The following is a 22,253-nucleotide window of genomic DNA, read 5'->3' as shown; positions in this document are numbered from 1 at the left end:
CTAGGATTGTAGTAATTCTTCGGAATATTTTTACCCGTGACATAAGGTGTTACAAAAAACATATTTGCTGGGGCACCTGGGTGGCTCAGTCGGCTGAGCGGCCAACCTTGACTCAGACCGTGATCTCGCAGTTCGCGAGTTCGAGCCCCATGTCAGGTTCTGTGTTATCAGCACAAAGCCCGCTTTGGATCCTCTGTCCCCCTCTCTGTCCCTGCCCCGCTTGCTCTCTCCCTCTCTCGAAAATAAACAAACATTAAAAAATACATATCTGCTTGAGAAATGCTTTGGAAGTAAACACCGCGAAATATTTCAATGCTTTCACAATGTTAAAATTAATCCTGGGCCCAGTTAAGACAAAACTACTATTTGTGTCCGAAGAAAGAAAAACAAAAAAATCCAAGGACCCAAATGTATTTAACCAGAAATAAAAATTAATTATGAATTTTAAAATATCAGAATGTCTTTTACAGAATCAAAAACCAGATTTTAGACCTATCAAAAGCATTTATTAAGCACAGACTGGACAAAAGTATCTTACTTTCTCCCCTTGACCTCCAAATACAGTCATCAGTAGCCTTTCCATCCAAATTAAACCCCAAGGGGCCAGTGTGCTTTCATGACACAGGCAAAACACACTATTACCGATTGTACTACACATTTTCATATTATTGAAACATACTTAATAGTTATCTGAAGGAATCTTTTTCACCACCAATGTAATATACATTAACTTGACCTTTATATTTGTATAAGATTAAATTCCAAAAATCATGCAAAGTAAACTGTGCATTAAAAAAAGACATTTTTGTTAGATGTTAGGAAAAAAACGCATGCAAAAAAAAATGCACTTCAAAGAGAAAGAAACAGACTTGAGTTTTATCAGGGAGAGAAAAAAGGAAAATGTTGCCAATTTAGTAAGAAAGTTTAGGGACTTATTTTTTAATGAATGACAATGGCATTTCAAAATTATAAAATGTATCAGTATTTTTATGTGAAATGTGCCACTACCTTTACTTAAAAAAACCGTGTTTCTTCCCAGAATGACAAGATATCTAATATCACAAACTAACTTGAGGTTTTTTACGAAGCAAATTATAAAAATCAGCGGGATCTTTCAGGAACAAAAGAGCCGCAAGACGATAGGCCTAGAAATTGTGCTAACTAGTGGCCATGTGCTATCAGTGACTTAGTCACGTGGGAAAGCCATCGCAGCAGACTTTACGTTTTGGCCCACTACAGAAACTTCTCTTTCAATAACCCTAACGGTGAATTTTGATAAGAAATCCAAAAGAGAGATGGAGGAATTTTGAAAATATAACTCGTTGGACAGATGGTACGTGTGGTGATTTATACATATAAATGAATGTAACTTATTTTTACATTTTCCAAAATATGAAATGTAAATGATTTTATACATTTTTCAAAAGTCACCCTTGGGGATTTAAAGCTGTTTTCAAAGTAAAATCCTTTCTAATGAGGTCCAAGCTCCAGAAATGGGTAGAAAATATGATTTAAATCTGTTATTTAAAAATATTTTATATCACAGTTTTAAAAGGAATGAGACTGTATGGTCCTAAAATATTTTATCTACAACTCTCTGTGTTAGTGAGAAGTCAGAATACTAGAATCCAAACAAGGAAGAAAACTGGGTTATGTTTATCGTTATCATCAATACATTCTCTTTAAAGGAGTTAACTCCAAACATAGGGATGAGTTGAAGAGATTCATTTTAAAAAGCTTGGGGCACAGCTCATGTTCAATAATGGATCAAAAAGTGGAGTGTACAACTGTTCTTGTTCCATCATTGAACTCTTGCCTTTCATAAGAGGCAGGGCCAGTGAGCAGCCAGACCAAAAACGCAAGGTTGCTGCTGACTTCTCTTAACGGACAACTCTAGGGTCATTATTTTAAAGACCAAATGGCAACTTAAAAGGAACCGACTCCCACTCACGCCCACTCAGCAGTAGAAACTGGTAGATGAGGGCAAAAGGTCCTTCAAATCTTAACAGTCACTCTATGGAAAGAACTCCCGGGGCTATCAACTAACTGCCTTGAAGGCAGGAAAGAGTTCTTTGAGACAGGAGATCAATAAAGCTTTTGACAAATGCTTCAGCGCTGGTATTAACTGGGGAAAACTTAAACTTTGGGAGAAAGAGAAGGTTTCTAATTTATTAAACAATTATTGCTTCCCTCCAGATGGTCATTAAAATTGCTTTAGAAAATCGCCAAAGAAAGGTTACTTCAAAACCTCCAGACATTCCTTATTTAGTATCTTGCATATGGTAGGGGACTACACTCAACATAGCTTTTTGTTTTGGGCAGGTAGTTAATCATAAAACACATCAAAACACAAACCTTTACACACACACACACACACACACACATTCAACATAGTATTATATGAATTTTAGGTTTCTTGACAATCTTTTCAGTGTCTTGCCAAGGGTAATCAGTATTAATAATCTACAATGCAAACAGTGAAGTGTCTTTTTTCAAATTAGTACATAGTTTAAAATCTACCTGTTTACAATTTTCTTCCAAGTTTCCTTCTCCGGGCCCAGAGCAGGTGGAAGCTGACCTAGTGGGGAAATCCTCACCTACTCGACTACGCTGAAGCGGGGACTGACAAACAGGAAAGGCGGTAGGATTTAATGAGAGAAGAAGCAAGTGCTAAAACCAGGGTTATTTGTAAGCTGTGAAAGTATGTGGCTTCTTTTGCAACATCACCTGGACACATATAATCTAGCAGCTCTAAGAACAGGAGGACGGTAACTACTGGTTTCAAACCTCTACCATTTGCTAGGTGCTTCCTACCCAGCCTTGTTGCTGGCAGCAGTAGCGTTCTTGAGCAAAGACATCAAAAAAGTCAACTCATTTCTGGAAAGAGCCAGTCACAGTTAAGCTGAGCCTCAAACCCTGTTTGATGGGAAAATCCTGAGCTTTGTGGCTAGGCCACACTGCTACCTGTAAGTAGACATTAAAATTTTTCAGCTGGAAATTTCAACTTTTGAGGGCTATTTCTATTCTCTTCCTGATCCAGACAACAGCATCTTTATACACTTTCCAGGTTTCTTTGCCATGACTTCATTTACGGCATTTCGGGGGCTAAATCTGCTATCTCATCTGACGAAGCAGGCGCTCGATGGTAGAAAATCATGTATGCTACGCAAACCCACAGGGATTCTGAATCCTGAAATGTAAACATAGCATTAAAAGTTCTACTGCATTTACATTCCCTTTGGTTGACTGGGGAAAAAAAAAAAAATCTTCCTAATGCTGGAAAAAACCTGAGTTCTCCATTTGCTTCACAAATAGCAGAGCAAAACCAAAACAAGCCTCCCACGGGGCTGCAGAGGCTGCAATAGCAAATGAAGGAGTCTCTACCTATGTTTTCTATACTGCATTTAGGCCCCCCCAATGAAGCCTGAGGCAGGGGTGATTATTCCCATTTTACGGAGAACAAACAAGAATTCTGAGGTTCAGCTGCCAGCTCGCACCACCACCAAGTGGCAGGGGCAGAAGTCAAAGGACGGTCAAACTCTAGAATCCACTTCCTCCTGTTAATACATTATATGAACACAAAACACAGTTCCTTCAGAAAGGTACAGTTTGGCCAACAGGACAGTCAGTGCTCCCGCACCTAAAACAAGAACAAGGTTACTCTGGGAACAGATTGGGCCAGTGAGGGTCTGGGTGGGGCTTTTCCTGCTGGCCCCCATCAGTCTTGGCCTGGTAAGCCCACTCCACTGCTGACTGGCTTGTGTTCTGGTTTTGGCCGTGCTTCTTCCTTCCTCTTCAAAACATCTTAAATATTTAAACACCTCTCTCTCTCCAACAACAAACACCCAAAACACGGAGATAAAAAGGGAAACAAAGTAAATATAAAAATATTAAAAATGCTGAAGTCAACAAATCAAGAGTTCTATTAGAGTTAAGTTGTTTTCCCAAATAGGACCTTATAGGACGAATTATACTGTCTGCAAACTCCCCAAGTATTGTTTGCAGAAAATTAATGTTCTCTAGAGTAGGGCCAATATGAGGGTTTACTGCACAAATTTCAGACTGAAGGGTTCTTCTAACATTTAGAATATAATCTTGCCCTACTCTTCAGAAATTAAAGCAGGACACCAATAGGAAAACTTGGTTCATGATCACATAGTGCTTTTTTAAATCACCAAGGTTTTCCTAGCACCTGATAGAAACTGTTAGTAACTGCAAATGAAAGATGGTGCAAAACATTAAGTTTATTTAAAAGAGACAGGGTGCTTTAATTTACCCAGATAAAAATAGTTCCTGTTTTACTTTTTTACAGCCTTAAAATGATAATGACAAGTTTAGATCTTAGAGCAGAGTGATACATATCACATCCCAATTTTTAAGTATTTTAATTTATTTAGGTGCTCAGTTCATTTAGATAAGCTTTCAAATATGGTCCAAATTCTTGTGCAAGGCAGTTTGCATTACTTACAATAGCATCTGTATTTATATAATGTCCATTGGGTGGCACATCAAAAGAGAGCATTTAAATAAAAGTGATGCCGTCTCCATAAAGGATTAATCTGCAGTGCCCTAATATACAGTCTGTGGGTAAGTAGTTATGGGGCAAAAGAACACATATCCAAATACCGTGCTTTAATGCACCTATTTTAATCAAACAACAAAGCTGGATGTGTATAATTGAAAGCCAAGCAATCTTGAGTCACAGACATTAAAAAAAAAACAAAACTTTTTTTCACATTTATTTATTTTAGAGAGAGAGAGAGAGAGAGAGAGAGAGAGAGAGGAAGAGACAGAGTGTGAACAGGGGAGGGGCAGAGAGAGACGGAGACACAGAATCCGAAGCAGGCTCCAGGCTCTAGGCTGTCAGCACAGAGCCCGACGCGGGCCTCAAACCCACGAACCTGCAAGATCATGACCTGAGCAAAAATCAAAAGTAGGACGCTTCACTGACTGAGCCACCCAGGCGCCCCTCCAGCCACTGACATTTTTAATGATTAAAAAAAAAAAACAAAACCTAGAAGCACCTGGGTGGCTCAGTGGGTGAAGTGTCCGACTCTTGATTTCAGCTCAGGTCAGGATCTCACCGTTCATGCAGTTGAGCCCTGCATTGGGCTCTGCAACAATAGTGCAGAGCCTGCTTAGGATTCTCTCTCTCCCTCTCTGCGTCCCTTCCACCACTCGCGCGCGCACTCTCTCTCCCTCAAAATAAATAAATAAACTTAAAAAAAACAAAACCCTAGAGGGTACCCAGGATGCAGAGATGCATCTTGACCCTCACCACAACTTGAACAGTTACATTAAAAAGCTCCCTATTTAAGTAAGAGGTAGTGAATTAACAAATGACTGTGGAAGATTCCTGCCAACTCACGAAAGTGAGATAAAGCCTTGGTAGGCAAAACACTTAAGACGCCCCCGAGACTCCCATCTCCCACATACAATCCCTGTCCGATCCTCTCCCCTAGAGTGAGACTTGTGAATGATGGAACATCATTCCCCTAATTGTTATGGCAGAAGGGACTCTGCAGGTGTAATGAAAAGTCCCTCCCCAGTCAGTTGACTTTTAGGTCATCAAAGGGGAGATTATCCTGGGTGGGTGTGACCTAAGCCCTGAAGCAAGGTTGGAGGTGCTGGCTTCATTTTAATTTCTCCTCCACTTTGGAAGAATAGTTTTGCTGAACAGAGAATATTTGCTTGGCAGGTTTTTTCTGTCAGCACGCTGAATGCCATCCCATTGCCTCTGTCCTCCACGGTTTCTGAGGAGAAACCAGCTGTGTGTCTTACAGAGGGTCTCTGGGGGATGCCAGGCTGCCTCCCTCTTGCTACTTCCAGGATTCTCTACTTGTCTCTGTCTCTCAATTGTTTGATTACGATGTGTCTATCTGGGGATCTTTTCTTATCCTACTGGGAGTTTATGGAGCTTCTTAGATGGGTAGACTAAGGTTTTTCATCACATTTGGGAAGTTTGGGGAAATTTTTTCCCCAAATATTCTCTTGCTGGCTTTGAAGAAACAAATTGCCAAGCTGGGGAGAGGGAGGTGTGGCAGGGCTGGCAGGTGGCCCACGAGCTGAGAATGTCCCCTACTGACAGCCAGAAAACAGGCCCCTCGGCCCTCCTGTAAGGAATGGAATTCGGCCAAGAACCAGTGATTAAAAAAAGACTAGGCCTCAGATAAGACCAAAGACCCAGGCGACACCGTGATTTCAGTCTGTTAAGACCCTAAGCAGAGGACCCAAAGACTATGTGCCAGATTCCTGAATCAAAGAATTACAACACAGGGGCGCCTGCGTGGCTCAGTTGGTTAAGTGTCCGACTTCAGCTCAGGTCATGATCTCACAGTCTGTGAGCTCGAGCCCCGCGTCGGGCTCTGTGCTGACAGCTCAGAGCCTGGAGCCTGCTTCGGATTCTGTGTCTCCCTCTCTCTCTGCTCCTCCCCTGCTCATGCTCTCTCTCGTCTCAAAAATAAAAACATCAAAAAAAAAAAAAAAAAAAAAAAAAGAATTACAACATAATAAATGTGTGTAGTTTCAAGCTACTTAGTTTGTGGTGTTTCAGTATGCAACAGAAAACGAACACAGAAGTCAAAACAGGGGGCCTCCGACATTATGGTTTTGAAAATAATGGCTTCGAAATGCTACTTAAAATGAGATCACCTCTTTCTGGACATTTATCATTCATTAATTCATTCAAACTATTTATGAAATGTTTACTTTGCTCACACAGGTATTGTGCTAGGTGCAGAGATACAGGGCGAGAGAAAATAGGGAGGTGAGAAGTCCCTGGGGAATAGCAAGTCTAGCCCCAGGCCTGAAGATACTGCAGATGAAGGCTCGGACCAAGGGAATCGATCGCAACCAGGTCAACACTGTACCAGCAGCCTGTATGTCTTGAGGTGCAACTCCAGGGTAATGGTCTAAAACACCAGGTCGCAACTCTGTGCGTTAAAAAACAGCCAACGGTGGAGGGAATCCCAATGAGACCCAAAACAATGTCCATACTTTACACTATGCCAATTAGGTCAAATTACCTGGGGTAGAGCCCAGGAACGGAGGCAGATTTTAACCGTAGCCAGGACTGAGAACTACTGATGTAATAAAAAAGCTTTCCAAATTTCCTGAAGATCAGGATTACTGGCCCAGAACCTGGATCTGAACTCAGTCTGAAGGCAAGGTGCTGAGCAGTCCTCGACACGGGGAAGGGGAAGAAGTGAGGGCAGGCAACAGGAGTGGAACACCAATGGAGACCAGGCTTTGTGAAGTAGCACCGCGTGACCCAAAATGACTGACATTAAGTGTTGAAGATCAAACAGTAAACGATCCACATGATTTCTGGCAATAAGTTTAATATCCTAACCATAACTGACTCAAGCCTTGGGAGCCTAAGGCTAAATAACTCAAGGAAGAAAGTTCCTATAACGTCCTCCTTAGAAAAGTTAGGAAAATAAATTGTAGTTCAAGTTTTTAATGCGCACGTCCAGAGAAAGTGGAGGATACGATGAAAGTGAACTGCTCCTCAACAGGCTAGAATTATGGTAATACGTAAGTCTACAATGTTTCAGTCCTACAGGAAGGAATACTTAAGTAACATTCAATTACAAAAGGCACACACATAGACACACACACACATTTACATGTTATGACTAAAGACAGAAAGCTACCCTTAAGGCTTTTGTATTTTGGCCACTGTTGTGATTTTAAAAACTACAACAGAAATATCTGTTTGTGACTTACACACCAAGCAAATCATTCAACCACCTCCTATTGTACCTCCCTAATCCCAAACTGGTTTAATGGCTAAATCAGAGGTTGCCAGTGAAATGCCTCTTTGATAACAATTTTGAATGAGTGCTTTAATAGGATTTGCCCTTGTTCCGTGTCCTTGGACAACTTAGTTTATGACTATACAATGGACACAGGACTTACATGATCCGTAACCCTTCTAAAGAAACCTTTTACAGAATTCTTCTGTTCTTGTCTTTGAACTTCAATGGAAGAGGAGCTAAGTGTTTATTGGCATTTGGAAATTTACCACTCCTGCTAACTATTGCTTGGATTTCTCCTTTCCTTTTTTCCTGCTGGACCCAAGTGGTCCACATTATCAACTCTGCTTAAGGCCAAACAACTCCACTGGTAGGGCCAAGGGTGGAAGGAGTGTGGTACAGAAGAAAAAATGCAAGGCTCGTGATTATACACAAATAACCAAAATCACGTACCTCCAGTCTGGAAGCAGAACTGAGAAAGCTGGCTTTTAAGAGTACTTCATAAAGGCTACTTAGTTTATCCATAAAGTAAAAAGAATAATGGCCACGTGTCAAACTCAAGCAGTGGGAAGCTCAAGCACAGAACGACATCGACAGGCAGAGAGTAAGAGAGACAAACACAGTAATTTACGCTTGCGGTGTGCTTACAACTTGTCAGGAACTGACAAAGCATTTCACATGTAATAATTAATCTTTGTAATAGTCCTGATGCAGAGTACTATCTTGAAAGAGAAATAATAGCACTCTGTGCTCTTTCCTATGTTATCCGCTCCTCAATGTGTCATTTCTGAAAAAAGTAGCCAATATTCTTCAGCTGATAAACTAACAAAACAACACCTTGATAGCAGGGTGCATCCAAAATCTGAATTCTATCTCCCCATGTCACTCCCCAAGTCAGAGTGTGTTCCAAGTATGGTATGTAATCTGAAATTGTTTGCTCTTTTTAAATTCAGAAATTCATTTCTTAGCAAATTTTCAGCCACCTTTTGCTATGAGGCACCTTGTGGCCAGGCAGCCTTAGATTTTCAATTCTGTCCTCAAAGTCCATGTCACAAAACTGATATGTGGAAAACCGATGGCCTGAAGAGACACTAAACCATGAGTGATTTCTCACTTAGAAAGAATAAAATAGATGCCTAAGAAAACCACAAACCAATCATACACGATTTCCGATTTTCATTTTGATGCTGGAAGACTGGGACTAGGTGGAACTGGAGAAAGAAGGTAAGGGGCAACAGCAAAGTCTTGGTTTCACAGAAAAGGAGTAATAAAGGATCCCATGTAGGTGTGTGGCATGGTGTGCAAGTTCCCAACTACATTTCTTTTCCTAACACATGCCTGAGAACGGTGTGTTTAAAGCTGCACTTGAGCTCTCGCGGACATACCTTTCTCACGTCTGAACTCTTTGGTTCTGTCGTCCAGGTTATAATTCTAGAAACTGCAAGCCTCGTCTCACTAGAGTTTACAAAATCCGTTGGATCCATCTGCCTAGCGAGGGACTCGATGTACTTCAGGATTGCAACTTTGACCTGAAAGACCCAATAATTATACTCATTAGGTACACTTATGAATCTCTGAATAGAATTCTGATCAGAGAAAAGTAAATACAATTGAGGGGACCCCTCCTTTCTCCTGGATCTATGTTTTCACACAGAGCCACGTCCATCAGGGACAAAAGCATGAAATGGCTGACAGGTTAAGTTTGGGAACAGGAAGACTGGCATACAGATCAACCTCCTTCAGTTTTAGATCACCGTGCCTGTGGAGAAGGCCTGCTCTGCCTCCTCCCATACGCAGCAAGACACCTGCAGGGCATCTGAGCCCCCATGGGCAGGCCACGGGATTACGACTCTGCCGCTTGACCAGGAAGCACTTAGTATTGTTTTTTGGGCATCCTAGGCCACGTCTTGCAAGGTAGCATTTTTAGCAATCACGCTGATATTCTACCTTAACTTCTCCACTGATGCCTCAATTGGTTTTGACCTTAGGAGAAGAGGGCGGTTATTGATTGCAGCTATCCTAAAACCCCAACAAAAGCTAATGAATGAAGAAGAGATGACGTACACGACCTAATTGAAATTAATAATACCCTCCCTCAAATTCAGTCTTATAGTTATGATTTTCCAAAATACGTGACAATTAATTTTCATGTGTTAGAACGTTAATATGGAAAACATTTCAGTAAGATACCTTATATCAACACACCAGAATTTTCTAGTTTAAATACGGTGGAAAACAGCAAAATTACTCAAATGTTGGTGAGGATGTGGAACTACTAGGCCTGCCATTATATTGCTGGTAGGAATATAATACGGTACAACCATTTGAACAGTTTAAAATAACATTAAACACGACCCACCCAATGAACCAGTGACTCTTCTCCTAGGTACTCAAACAAGAAAAATGGAAACATGGCCCCAAACAGTTGTGTAAGAATGCTCACTCACAGCAGACTTATTCATAACAGCCAAATACGAGTCATGTACAAAAAAGGACATTTTAAGCAAATTTGACTTCTAGAGGTTGAATTGTAATGACAAATAGTCACCAACCTTGAGGTTAGGAGTTTGAGTTTGATCCACAATGAATCTCATCAAAATGTTAAACTGTTGGTCAAATGGAAAGGAGTCCCTAGGTTTAAGAGAAGAAAGAAAGTGCTCATTTTAAGGAAAGATACGTTACAAAAAATAATGCAAAACCATCTCAGAAACAAAAATATACCACTAGAGATAAGTCTGATGGACACGGAAGCAAGCCTCTACACCAGGTAATTGTACTTTCCATTTTATATAAATACTAGAGTAACAGACATTACATATAAAATTAAGAAGATGGAAAATCTTTTTTTTTACTTATTATTTTTAAAAAATGTTTTATTTATTTTTGAGAGGGGGAGGGGCAGAGACAGAGTGGGGCAGAGAATCTAAAGCAGGCTCTGTGCTGATAGCACAAAGCCCGACATGGGGCTCAACTCACCAAGTGCAAGATCATGACCTGAACCGAAGTCGGACGCTCAACCAACTCGGCCACCCAGGTGCCCCAGAAAATGGGAAATCTTGCTACAAGTCCCAAAACACACACGACACTTAGAGTTATGTATGCTATTTTAGAAATGAAGACCAAACGATAAAAGAGATTCCTACCTGCCTTCTAGAATGTGCTCATCTTCTTTCCAGGTACCTTTCTGAAACTGCTTCATGAGAAAAACTTCCAATTCCGAAATCTTAATTTACATCCTGACGAGGCTGCCTACAGCTGCCCTTGCTTCAGCTAACCATGCTGTCCTCCTTGGTCCTACTGCGCAACTGCTTCTGGTCTCTATTTTGTAGGGTGACCACAAAGAGTATGGGAGACCCAGCAAGGGAATCCCCCATCCAGCTACAACACATATGCAGAAACCAGGACCCTCCGCTTCTCACCTGTTCCTGATCTCATTTCTTGCAGCCATTTCACATCTTTGATACATCTGAGTAACCCCGAGGACTCTTGGCTAGCCAAAGTCCATGCTCCTTCCCTTAAAATGCTGCAATTACTAGCATTAGTTTAAAAGTGCATAATCGTGTCCATGTAGGAAGATGTAGATGTATTTTCCACACTAATAGGAAAGATGGTGCAATGCAAACATCTATTACAACTGAGGCTGAGTGACGGCATTGTTTCCTTTGGCCTCTCTAAGGGACTCTTCTCAATCTACAGAAGTATAGTAACAAGAACGGGGAAGCAGGTTCAGATCTGTGAAGTCACAGGATGAATTTGAAATTTTACTTTTTTTTTTTAATGTTTATTTTTATTTTTGAGACAGAGACAGAGCATGAACGGGGGAGGGGTAGAGAGAGAGGGAGACACAGAATCGGAAGCAGGCTCCAGGCTCTGAGCCGTCAGCCCAGAGCCCGACGCAGGGCTCGAACTCACGGACCGCGAGATCGTGACCTGAGCTGAAGTCAGACGCTTAACCGGCTGAGCCACCCAGGCGCCCCTGAATTTGAAATTTTAATGACATAATGTAAAGAAAATGCAAAGCACGGAGCACATCCTGGGTACTAATATTACTACTGTTATAATTACTAATAAAAAGTAAACGTGACCCAATAGCACATGTATTTGTACCCAGGAAGCCAGGAGGACCACTTCTGTAAGCAAAGTACGCTTTAGCATACATGACTTAAGTGACTCACACCAGCTATAAATTAGAGAAACGAGCTTGACAAACCACACACAAAACTTCTGTCTCCTTCTGCAGCAAGGGGAGAACGGAGAATCCATTTCAGTATAAGCTGGCGTGTTTAACCTGGAAACGTGTCTGTGGCCAGGCACAGCCAAAGGAAAGGAAGTAGGCAGACTCGCAATCAGACCTGTTATCTTAGGAACCCCCCTCAGCCATTACAAAGGCCCTCCCCTCCCTTCCCCGCCAATACTCACTGATGGGTCCTAAATATACATAAATAGCTAGGCATCTCAGCTGCTGAGAAAACTGAATAATGAACGTGCTCTAGAGATTTGGATCGAATCTACCCAGGAGAGGATTCTTAAAGGAAAGGGGGCATCCAGGAAAATAACCAGAGGGTTTTCCTTAATCACCAAAGTTTAGGAGTAAAATCTTAATATTCCTGCCATCCCTAAAGATCTGAAAGTTTTTGCCCTTCACAAATTCACCTATATGAAGGAAGAGACCTTTAGGCCAAGTCTGATTCACAAATGTTTTATCTGGCTTTCAGAGTGTCATTTAAAAATAAAGCTCAAATGTGCTGCCTTATTCCACATTTCTGACCTTTCTTGGGAAGTCTGGGCCCACTGGGCCCACATGCCAACATGGCCACCTCTCTCTATGGAAGTTCCCTAGCCCACAGCATCACCGTCTCTCCTGTCTACTTCACTCAGTTACTATCAGCTGGACCCGCCTCGCCCTTCTAGTCAATCCCTGGCTGAACCTTTACAAATCCAGTAATACACCGGCACGCAGGAATGTTCCTTAATTCCACTAAACTCGCTCATCCAAAGGAGGGACGGCATTTGAAAAGCTTATTGTAAATATAGTATATTATACTGAGCTCACTGAATACCAAGGGAGAGCTCTTTGGATAATAAAATTCTATAGCAGCACAAATTATACAGATCTACAGGGTCAGGAACCAAAAGAAAACAGTTGGCATCAGAGCACAGAGGAACAAATGCATGTTGCGCAGTCACAAACAACTAACAGACACATACATGGGGGATGATGGCAGGGTGACGTGCGCTACTGTTAGTGGAGGGAGCCAGAGAGGAAAGAAAAAGCACAAATACTATCCACATTCTCCTTCAGGAGAGAAAGTCCCACATCCACAGACCAGCCTGCAGTAAGGGGAACACACAGCGGTGTAATAACCAGCAGTCCTGGATTCCAGTTCCCACATGGCCACTAACACGCACCGTGACCCGGGCAAGTCAAGTAAAGTCTGTTTCCTCATTAATAAAATGAAGGTGGGTCCTTCTGTTTTGGACATTCTATGATATATAATAATATTCCAGTGTGTAGTAACTGAGTCATATAAAAGTTACCCTACTGAGGATAATTAGTTGATCTGGAGTCATTGGCTTATTCTTTTAAAAATTCACTGATCTGACCCATAACCCTCCATCTTCCACCAAATGGCAACTGAGTCATTACAGCGAGGTGTCTTCTGAGGCTATTTAATTTCTAATACTCGTATGTTGCGAACCTACAACTGCAGACACAGTAGATAAGAGGTTTCTGAAAAATGACAGCACACAGTCAGTTTTTCACATGTCTCTGAATCTCCACAGCTCTTCTTTCTTTCCTTGTAACAGGTCACAACTGCTATGCGTTATCAACCTCTGAGTCAGTGAATGCTAACAGAGATTGTAGCTGGGCGAGTGGGAGCCCTACATCATATGTGGCTAGCAAGATTTCTAGTGTGACTTGTAAGAAGATGGAAGTATTAAAAATACTGAGGTCTCGAACTATTGGGACCTCATCCAGATAAAAAGTTTCTGCACAGTGAAGGAAACAATGAGCCAAACTAAAAGGCAACCAATGGAATGGGAAAAGATATTTGCAAACGACATCAGATAAAGGGTTAGTATCCAAAATCTATAAAGAAATTATCCAACTCAACACCCAAAACACAAATAATCCAGTGAAGAAATGGGCAAAAGACATGAAGAGACACTTCTCCAAAGAAGACATCCGGATGGCCAACCACCATCAGGGAAATACAAATCAAAACCACAATGAGATATCCCCTCACACCTGTCAGAATGGCTAACATTAACAACTCAGGCAACAATAAAGTTGGCGAGGATGCAGAGAAAGAGGATCTCTTTTGCATTGTTGGTGGGAATGCAAGCTGGTGCAGCCACTCTGGAAAACAGTATGGAGGTTCCTCAAAATTAAAAAGAGAACTACCCTACGACCCAGCAATTGCACTACTAGGCATTTATCCAAGGGATACAGGTGTGCTATTTAGAAGGGACACATGCACCCCCATGTTTATAGCAGCACTATCAACAATAGCCAAAGTATGGAAAGAGCCCAAATGTCCACCGGTGGATGAATGGATAAAGAAGATGTGGTATATACATACAATGGGGTATTACTCGGCAATCAAAAAGAATGAAATCTTGCTATTTGCAGCTATGTGGATGGAACTGGAGAGTATTATGCTAAGTGAAATAAGTTAGGGAAAGACAAATATCCTATGACTTCACTCATATGAAGAATTTAAGATACAAAACAGATGAACATAAGGGAATGGAAGCAAAAAGAATATAAAAACAGGGAGGGAGCGAAACATAAGAGACTCTTAAATACAGAGAATAAACTGAGGGTTGCTGGAGGGGCTGTGGGTGGGGGGACGGGCTAAATGGGTAAGGGGTTAAGGAAGACACTTGTTGGGGATGAGCACTGGGTGTTACACACAGGGGATGAGTCACTGGAATCTACTCCTGAAAACATTATTGCACTATATGCTAGCTAACTTGGATGTACATTAAAAATAAATAAATAAAAATATCAAGGTCTTAGGGTGCCCGGGTGGCTCAGTGGGTTGAACGTCGGCTCAGGTCACAATCTCACGGTTTGTGAGACTGAGCCCTGCGTAGGGCTCTGCGCTAACAGTGTAGAGGATGCTTGGGATTCCCTGTCTCCCTCTCTCTCTGCCCCTCCCCCACTCACGTATGTGTGCATACGTACATGCGTGCTCTCTCTCAAAATAATCATTTTTTAAAAATACTGAGGTCTTCAGAAGGATGTAAATAAATACTCTAAAATGTCTTTTAAAGATAAGAGGATCAATTTGCAAGGTTTTATACTTGTTTTTACATTTGTCTTGAGCATTCACAAAAATAACGCCAACTTTTCATCTCATGGAAAGCAGGGACATTTCAACAAATCTGTTAACAAGAGAATGTGGAAATGGTGTAAGAGAGGACTTATTCAAGCAGCTGACAAAAACAAAAGAGAATGCCAGAAAAACACTGTAAGAGTCTTGTTAACATCAACATTGTCTAGCCCACGTGAACAGATACATTCCCAAACATGACATCAACAAATGTCAAACAAGTGTCAAGCAAATCCATGAAAAGGTGCTCAACATCACCATGAGGGAAATGCAAATCAAAACCCCGGTGAGCTATCACCTCACACCTCCTAGTTATTATAAATGTTGAGGATGTGCAGAAAAGGGAACCCTTGTGCACTGTAGGCAGGAATGTAAATTGGTGCTGCCACTATGAAAAACAGTATACATGTTCCTCAAAAAATTAAAAATAAAGGGGCGTCTGGGTGGCTCAGTCAGTTAAGTATCCAACTCTTGATTTTGGCTCAGGTCACGATTTCACGGTTCATGACATCAAGCCCCACGTCGGGTTACGCATGGCAGTGCAGAGCCTGCTTGGGATTCTTTCTCTCCTTCTCTCTCTCTCTCCTTCTGTGCCAAGCCCCCCCCACGAAAGAAACTTGAAGACATAAATTAATTAAAAATTAAAAATAGAAACATCATATAATCCAGTAATTCGACTTCTGGGTATGTATACAAAGGGGATGAAACCACTATCTTGAAGAGACCTCTGACCTCATGTTCACTGTAGCATTATTTACAATAGTCAAGATACAAAACAACCTAAGTGTCTGCCAACAGATGAACGAACGGACAAAGAAAAATAATGGCATATTATTCGGTCATAAAAAAGAAGAAAATGCTGCCATTTGGGACAACATGATGGACGTTGAGGGCATTATGCTAAGTGAAATAAGCCAGACAGAGAAAGATAAATGTTGCGTGATCTGACTTATACGTGGAATCAAACAAACAAACAAAAAGAAACAAATAAAAAACAAAACAAAAAAACCCTAAATCCATAAAAACAGAGCAGAATGGTGGTTGTCAGGGGATGCGGGGGTGGGAAGCATGGGGAGATGCTGGTCAAAGGGAACAAGCATACGTAACACGCAGCAGCTCTGGGGATCTGAAGTACAGATGGTGATTATTAGTTAACAGGACTGGATTATACACTTGACAGTGGCTAAAAGAATAAGCTCTTACATGTTCTTACCACGAGCACAATAAAAGAATGGTAATTATGTGAGGTGAAGAATGTGTCAACTAACACCGTGGTAATCATTTAGCAATGTACACGTGTATTAAACCATCATGTTACACACTTCAAATTTATAGGCCGTTTTATGTCAGTTACAACGCAAAAGCTGGGGAAAAAAGTGGTCTGGTCCTTAAAAACTTACCTTGTGACATCTAGAGCCTTTTGAACTTTTGCTTGCACAGATCCAAGTAAATCTGCCCCCATTTTCTTAAGTAATTGTGTGAGAAGAACAAAAAGCCAGTCTTGTAAGTCATCCTTATGAATTATTATAAAATCCACCAGAGTCTCCAAAAACATACTGAAAACCTAGACGGAAACATTTCATATATGTAATTCAGAATTGTCTCCAAAGTCTCTAAAACACGGACAGGTCATATTAGAGAAGACAAATGTATTTAAAAAAATAAAGGAAAAAGGATTGGAACTTACTCTCTGTTGTGAATTCCACCGCAAACCAGGCCATGCAACAAAACAAATTCCATGTTAGTCTACAGTGAATTAATACCATTTTCATGCAGTTTTTTAAAAGACCTGAAAAGACTACAAACTGATCTCTGATATCTGATACTCTCCCCTCCCTCAATATGCCTTCGAAATACAGTATTGAGAGAAATTAACTTTACTGAAAAGTGTCAGTTTATTCCTGCAGGCTTTTCCTCCTTCCTTCCTTTCTCTTAAAAAAAAAAAAAAAGGTATTTTAACCATCATAATTCTATACTATTACTGTTCGTTACCTAGCACTCAACAAGTACTATTTGGATGTTGGAGGATGAGGGAGGAAAAACACCTGTGCACTGTATGACTCCAGTTCAGATACTGCAAAGGAATATCTTTATAAGAAAATACTGTAAAAGTGAGAATAGTCTTTATTGTAAAAAAGTATGGTATACAGTCCGCATAATTCTTATGCTGCCGTGCAGTCATTAACGCTGTCTAAGGTGAGATAAGAGTCCACAGTGGACTATCCTGGAACCGATTTCAGAGAGAGAAGTACCCTATTTGGCTAATGAGTTGTGCTCTACTGGGACAATCCAGCCATTATAGACCTGCTCAGTTCTAGCACAGCAGCTATTAACCACCAGGGGTCTCCGGTGAGACAGCTCAGAAATAACTCACTGAGCCCCAGGGATTCTTGACTTAGCTCAAAGGCAGCTAGCAAATATGAACTAAACTGAGACCTCCAAACTCACTGTACAAGAGCCTTCTGATGGAAACAAATTTCCTTCTTTATCCTCATATTCTGGTTCTGAATCAGCAATCTAGAGGTGACAGGTAATAGAAATTTCATCAATGCCCCATACCACCTAATACCCCTTATGCCGTAAGTCTTATGAATCTTATGCTTATGCTTAAAATCTTCCTGCTTTTAAACACTACCTTAGAGAAAAATCATGATAATTAGATCTTTGGATATCTGTGTGGCCCTAGAACCCAACCTTTCTTGAATTTTACGAATGTTGTTAATGTGGACTTTGCTGTGAGGATCACCACAGGACTTTTAAGACATGCTTCAAAGACCAGGATCGAGGAAAAATGCTGTCCCCCAACCCGCACACCCCCCCCCACCCCCCCGTAGAGACCAGAGAACCCACACATTCATTCTCCTAGGCTCCCATGAGCATCTCAAAGGACAGGATCCATAGATTGTTTCTGTCCTTTATCCATCCTTTAAACTTCCCCAATAAACTCATTCCCCCTATTTTCTTTCTCTAAAAGCACCCGACAGCCTCTAGGATTCCTCCCCAACTGATGGTATGTGCTTCAAATCTGGACTCCAAGTAAGCTTCTGTAAAGACCCCCTCTCGGCACCACTCCTAGAAAGGGCCTGGGTCACACTCAGTGTTGTTTCCCCCCCAGCAGAGATCCCCTCATGATCAGCACTCTCCTTGGACCCCGGGAGTGTGGACACCTGCTAAATGGCCGCAGTTCTTAGGGACAGCAAGTTCTTAGGGACAGCAAATTCTATTTGGAGAAATAGTTTAACCTGGTTTTTCAATAAATCCGTTACATAAATGCTTCTATTTTTCTGTCCTGTCCTATATAGACACATTCTACGTGGGATACAAAAAAAAAAAAAAAAATCATATATTTGATTATCTTCTTAACTACTGTAAGTTAAAAAAAAAAAGGGGGCACTACATTATAATACAATGTTTTATTCTAGCACCACTGTTTGGCTAATAGGAGGCACCCAAAAGTATCTGAATGAGTAAGAATACATCTGACTCTTTCCATTAACTCTTAAAACACACTTTATCCAGCCCGAAGTTTTATGGACATTTTAAGTTCTCCAGAAGTCATTTTTAAAAGATATAACGGGCGGGGGGGGGGGAGGGTGCCTGGGTGGCTCAGTTGGTTAAGCTTCTGACTCTTGATTTTGGCTCAGGTCATGATCTCACTATTCGTGAGACTGAGTCCCTGCTTGGGACTCTCTCTCCGTCTCTCTCAAAAAACAGAAACAAAAACAAACAAACAAACAAAAAAACAGCTTAAAAGATATAACATCAACTACTGCAGAAACTGGTGTTAAATCTGGAAGGTCTAAACTGCACTATGGGGAACTCTCACTCTTAAGTAGTGTATTATACAGCTCACGTGGGCATGCAGGGGGGGCATGAGCAGGCAGGATTCCCAGACTTACCTTGCTGTGAGGGTCAGCAAACATTCGAGTGAAGATCTCACACAGTCTTTTCAATTCTACTCGACTAGAGGAAATAAAATGGAAAGAAATGAACTTGGAATTTCATGAGTCAACACTGAGATTAGTGACAGCTTTTGTTTTTTCTATATTTTGAGAAGGGGGAGGCATAGAGAGAGGGGGCGATTGAGAATCCCAAGCAGGCTCTACACTGTCAGCGCAGGGCCCAGTGTGGGGCCTGAATTCACAGACCATGAGATCATGACTTGAGCCGAAATGAAGAGTCGGAGGCTTCACCGACTGAGCCACCCCGGCAGCCCGTGACAGCTTTTTAAAAAATAATTTTTATGTAACAGGGACGCCTGGGTGGCTCAGTTGGTTGAGTGTCCAACTTTGGCTCAGGTCATGATCTCGTGGTTCATGGGTTCGAGTTCCACATGAGGCTCTGTGCTGACAGCTCAGAGCCTGGATCCTGCTTTGGATTCTGTGTCTCCCTCTCTGTCCCTCCCTTGCTCACACTCTGTCTCTCTCTCTCTAAAAATAAATAAACACTAAAATTAAAAAAAAAATTTTTTTTAAATTTTTATATAACGAAGTTTTTTTCACAAATAAATTAACTTATTTAACTCATGATGAAATTACGTGGAAATATAAAATCATGATAGTTGGGCTCTCATCTGAAAATGAGGAAACAATCTTCCAGAGTGACTGCTGAAGTTCACACACATGGGGGAGGCAAAGCCATGAGCTAAACCCCACCCATTTGAGGTGTGTCTTCCACCTGCCACAGATGAAACTCAATGAGATAAACTAGGAAAAGCACGTGGTTTGGGGTCAGACAGACCTGGATTTTAATCTCAGTTTTGCTACAAAGTACTCAAATGTCTTTAGATCTGTATCAAACAAATGACTACAGGGAGGGTTAAGGAGAGAACACACTTCCTTCCTTCAGCTACTGAGACAAAGCAAATGTTCATTTCCTGTTAGTGCCCTTTTGCTTTTTCTTATCCTTATCTATACCACTGAGGCCCATTTTACTTCAAGGCTTGAGTATAAGGATCATCATCTTGCCCCCAAATTACCCCGAGTAATCCCCCTTCACACCTACGAGACAGCTGGTTTGATGATCTACTTTAACATCAGTAACACAGCGCTCTAGATTAGACCAATCCCAATCAATAGATTTCTAGAGATTATTCAACGGATACTCGGTCAACATTAAAATATTAAGAAAGGGGACCACCAGATTAAGCAGATTCTGAGGAATCATCATCTCAATAAACCATCCTCATTTTGTTGTTGACAGCTCACTAGTGAATGTCAGAGGCTACCTGAATTTCAGAAGGCATAGGACAAAGCTGCTCAAGACCTCTTCGTGACCAGAATGGAATAATGGGAGCCTGGGGGGAGGTAGGAGGACAGCACAAAGCAAGTCCGAATATGGCAGGGCGGAGTCTGACTGACTGGACGGGCACACTTAACAGCATGGGGATTCATCAGTCAATGTTCACTTAGCTTCGCAGGGCCCACCTGTGACCATAAACTTACACACGTTCAAAATTTATCTTAGAAAAATTATCCAGGGGCACCTGGGTGGCTTAGTCGGTTAAGTGTCCAACTCTTGGTTTTGGCTCAGGTCATGATCTCACAGTTTGGGTGGGATCGAGCCCCCGCACTGGGCTCCACGCTGACAGCTGGGGGCCCACTTGGAATTCTCTCTCTCTCCCTTTTTCTGCCCCTCCTCCTGCATGTACTTGCTTGCTCTCTTTCTTTCTCGAAATAAACTTAAAAAAAAAATTATCCAAAGAATATACTGCATTTCTGGGGCGCCTGGGTGGCGCAGTCGGTTAAGCGTCCGACTTCAGCCAGGTCACGATCTCGCGGTCAGTGAGTTCGAGCCCCGCGTCAGGCTCTGGGCTGATGGCTCGGAGCCTGGAGCCTGTTTCCGATTCTGTGTCTCCCTCTCTCTCTGACCCTCCCCCGTTCATGCTCTGTCTCTCTCTGTCCCAAAAATAAATAAAAAACGTTGAAAAAAAAAAAAAAAAAAAAAAAAAAAAAGAATATACTGCATTTCATGGATTCTAACTTTCTCAAATTCTTCACGTTGTAACATTTCTATAATTTTGAGCTTTGTCTTACAATCAAAGACATATTAGTATTGCCATGGTTTAATAAGTCAGCATTTCTTCTTAGAGGGATGTAAAATAACGGTGCATCAATGGTGCCTTAGATTTGATGAAGCATGGTATAAACACATACTTTTTTGGTGTGTGTAATACAAGCTCATTTGAGAAAATTTATGAAACACAGAAACAAAGGCAAAAACAAAGTAATCACTTCTAGTGATAATACCGTTACAAGTTTCAAGTACTCTTAGTATGTCATCACTATACATATTTAAGCTATATATGTGTTTGCATATTGAAACATTTTAGATGGAGACTGCTATCATTTTACCCACAATCCCAAAGTGTAATGAACCATATCAACCTACAGAGTTGTTTGATTTTTTTACCTAAACTGCAAACTGTACCAAGATTTCTCAAACAACACCTACCTGATACATATGAACTGTAAGGGAACCAAATATTTTACACACCTAATAAAGTACAGAGTATTTGCCAGAGGTTTCAAAGTCTCTGGAAGGCAAAGACCACGTCTTAGCCATCTTAGCACTCGTAGTGCCTGACCCTGAGCCTTGGAACTCTGGAAGGACTGCACGAATGGCAAGGAATCCATTTAAGGTGCTGATGAGCAGACCATGAGACTTAGAACTTGGCTCACAACCTCGGCCTCCTGTCCCCTCACCTCAGTGTTCTTTGGCTCTTCAGCAAATTCTGCAGGCCGAGAAGCCCTTCTTTCCTTTCCGACCAGTTGGAACTGGCACAGTGGTTGAGAACTTCTGCCACGTCCTCGGTCTGCCGCAGATAGTGGGGAATGCCGCCGTTCCTGGAGCCGTACGAGCGCTCAGAGCAAACGCTTGAGGCATCGCTGTTGGCATCGTCATCAGAATACATCCCATACGGCTCATACCTCCTCCTCACAGGCTTCTTCTGTCAGGTCCAACGGAGGTGGGAGTGACGGAGGAAGAAATGGGAAGGCGAAATGACCGCGAGTCACGCCAAACAAAATCGGCAACAGTTAATGGTAAAAAGATACACGCACGCACGCACACGGGCACGCACGCACGCACACAAGCACCGCACTTTCCTGTGCTTACAGATTAGGGAAATAAAAACAGAAAAGCAGACGTCCAGTCG

The 22,253-nt window shown here is 41.6% G+C and overlaps 1 protein-coding gene across 14 annotated transcripts in view; it reads right to left on the bottom strand.

The window, feature by feature from the left end:
* CLASP1 (cytoplasmic linker associated protein 1) overlaps positions 1–22,253 on the bottom strand; it is a 271,441-nt gene that overhangs the window by 43,614 nt on the left and 205,574 nt on the right. For 7 of the 14 annotated variants that reach the window (XM_042954159.1, XM_042954161.1, XM_042954162.1 and 4 more), the window contains 7 exons: positions 21,802–22,046; positions 18,997–19,060; positions 17,534–17,614; positions 16,785–16,787; positions 16,498–16,661; positions 10,310–10,388; positions 9,143–9,286 (listed from right to left, as the gene is read on the bottom strand). In XM_042954159.1, coding sequence (XP_042810093.1) covers positions 9,143–9,286; positions 10,310–10,388; positions 16,498–16,661; positions 16,785–16,787; positions 17,534–17,614; positions 18,997–19,060; positions 21,802–22,046 — 780 coding nt within the window. Of the gene's footprint in view, positions 1–9,142; positions 9,287–10,309; positions 10,389–16,497; positions 16,662–16,784; positions 16,788–17,533; positions 17,615–18,784; positions 18,788–18,996; positions 19,061–21,801; positions 22,047–22,253 lie in introns of all 14 variants that reach the window. The other 7 variants (XM_042954165.1, XM_042954166.1, XM_042954168.1 and 4 more) reach the window with 2 other exon arrangements.

The sequence above is a fragment of the Panthera leo genome, chromosome C1 (assembly GCF_018350215.1).
Source record: "Panthera leo isolate Ple1 chromosome C1, P.leo_Ple1_pat1.1, whole genome shotgun sequence".
Lineage (NCBI taxonomy): Eukaryota > Metazoa > Chordata > Mammalia > Carnivora > Felidae > Panthera > Panthera leo.
The sequence above is the reverse complement of the archived record's forward strand: the minus strand, read 5'-3'. Positions and strand labels throughout refer to the sequence as shown.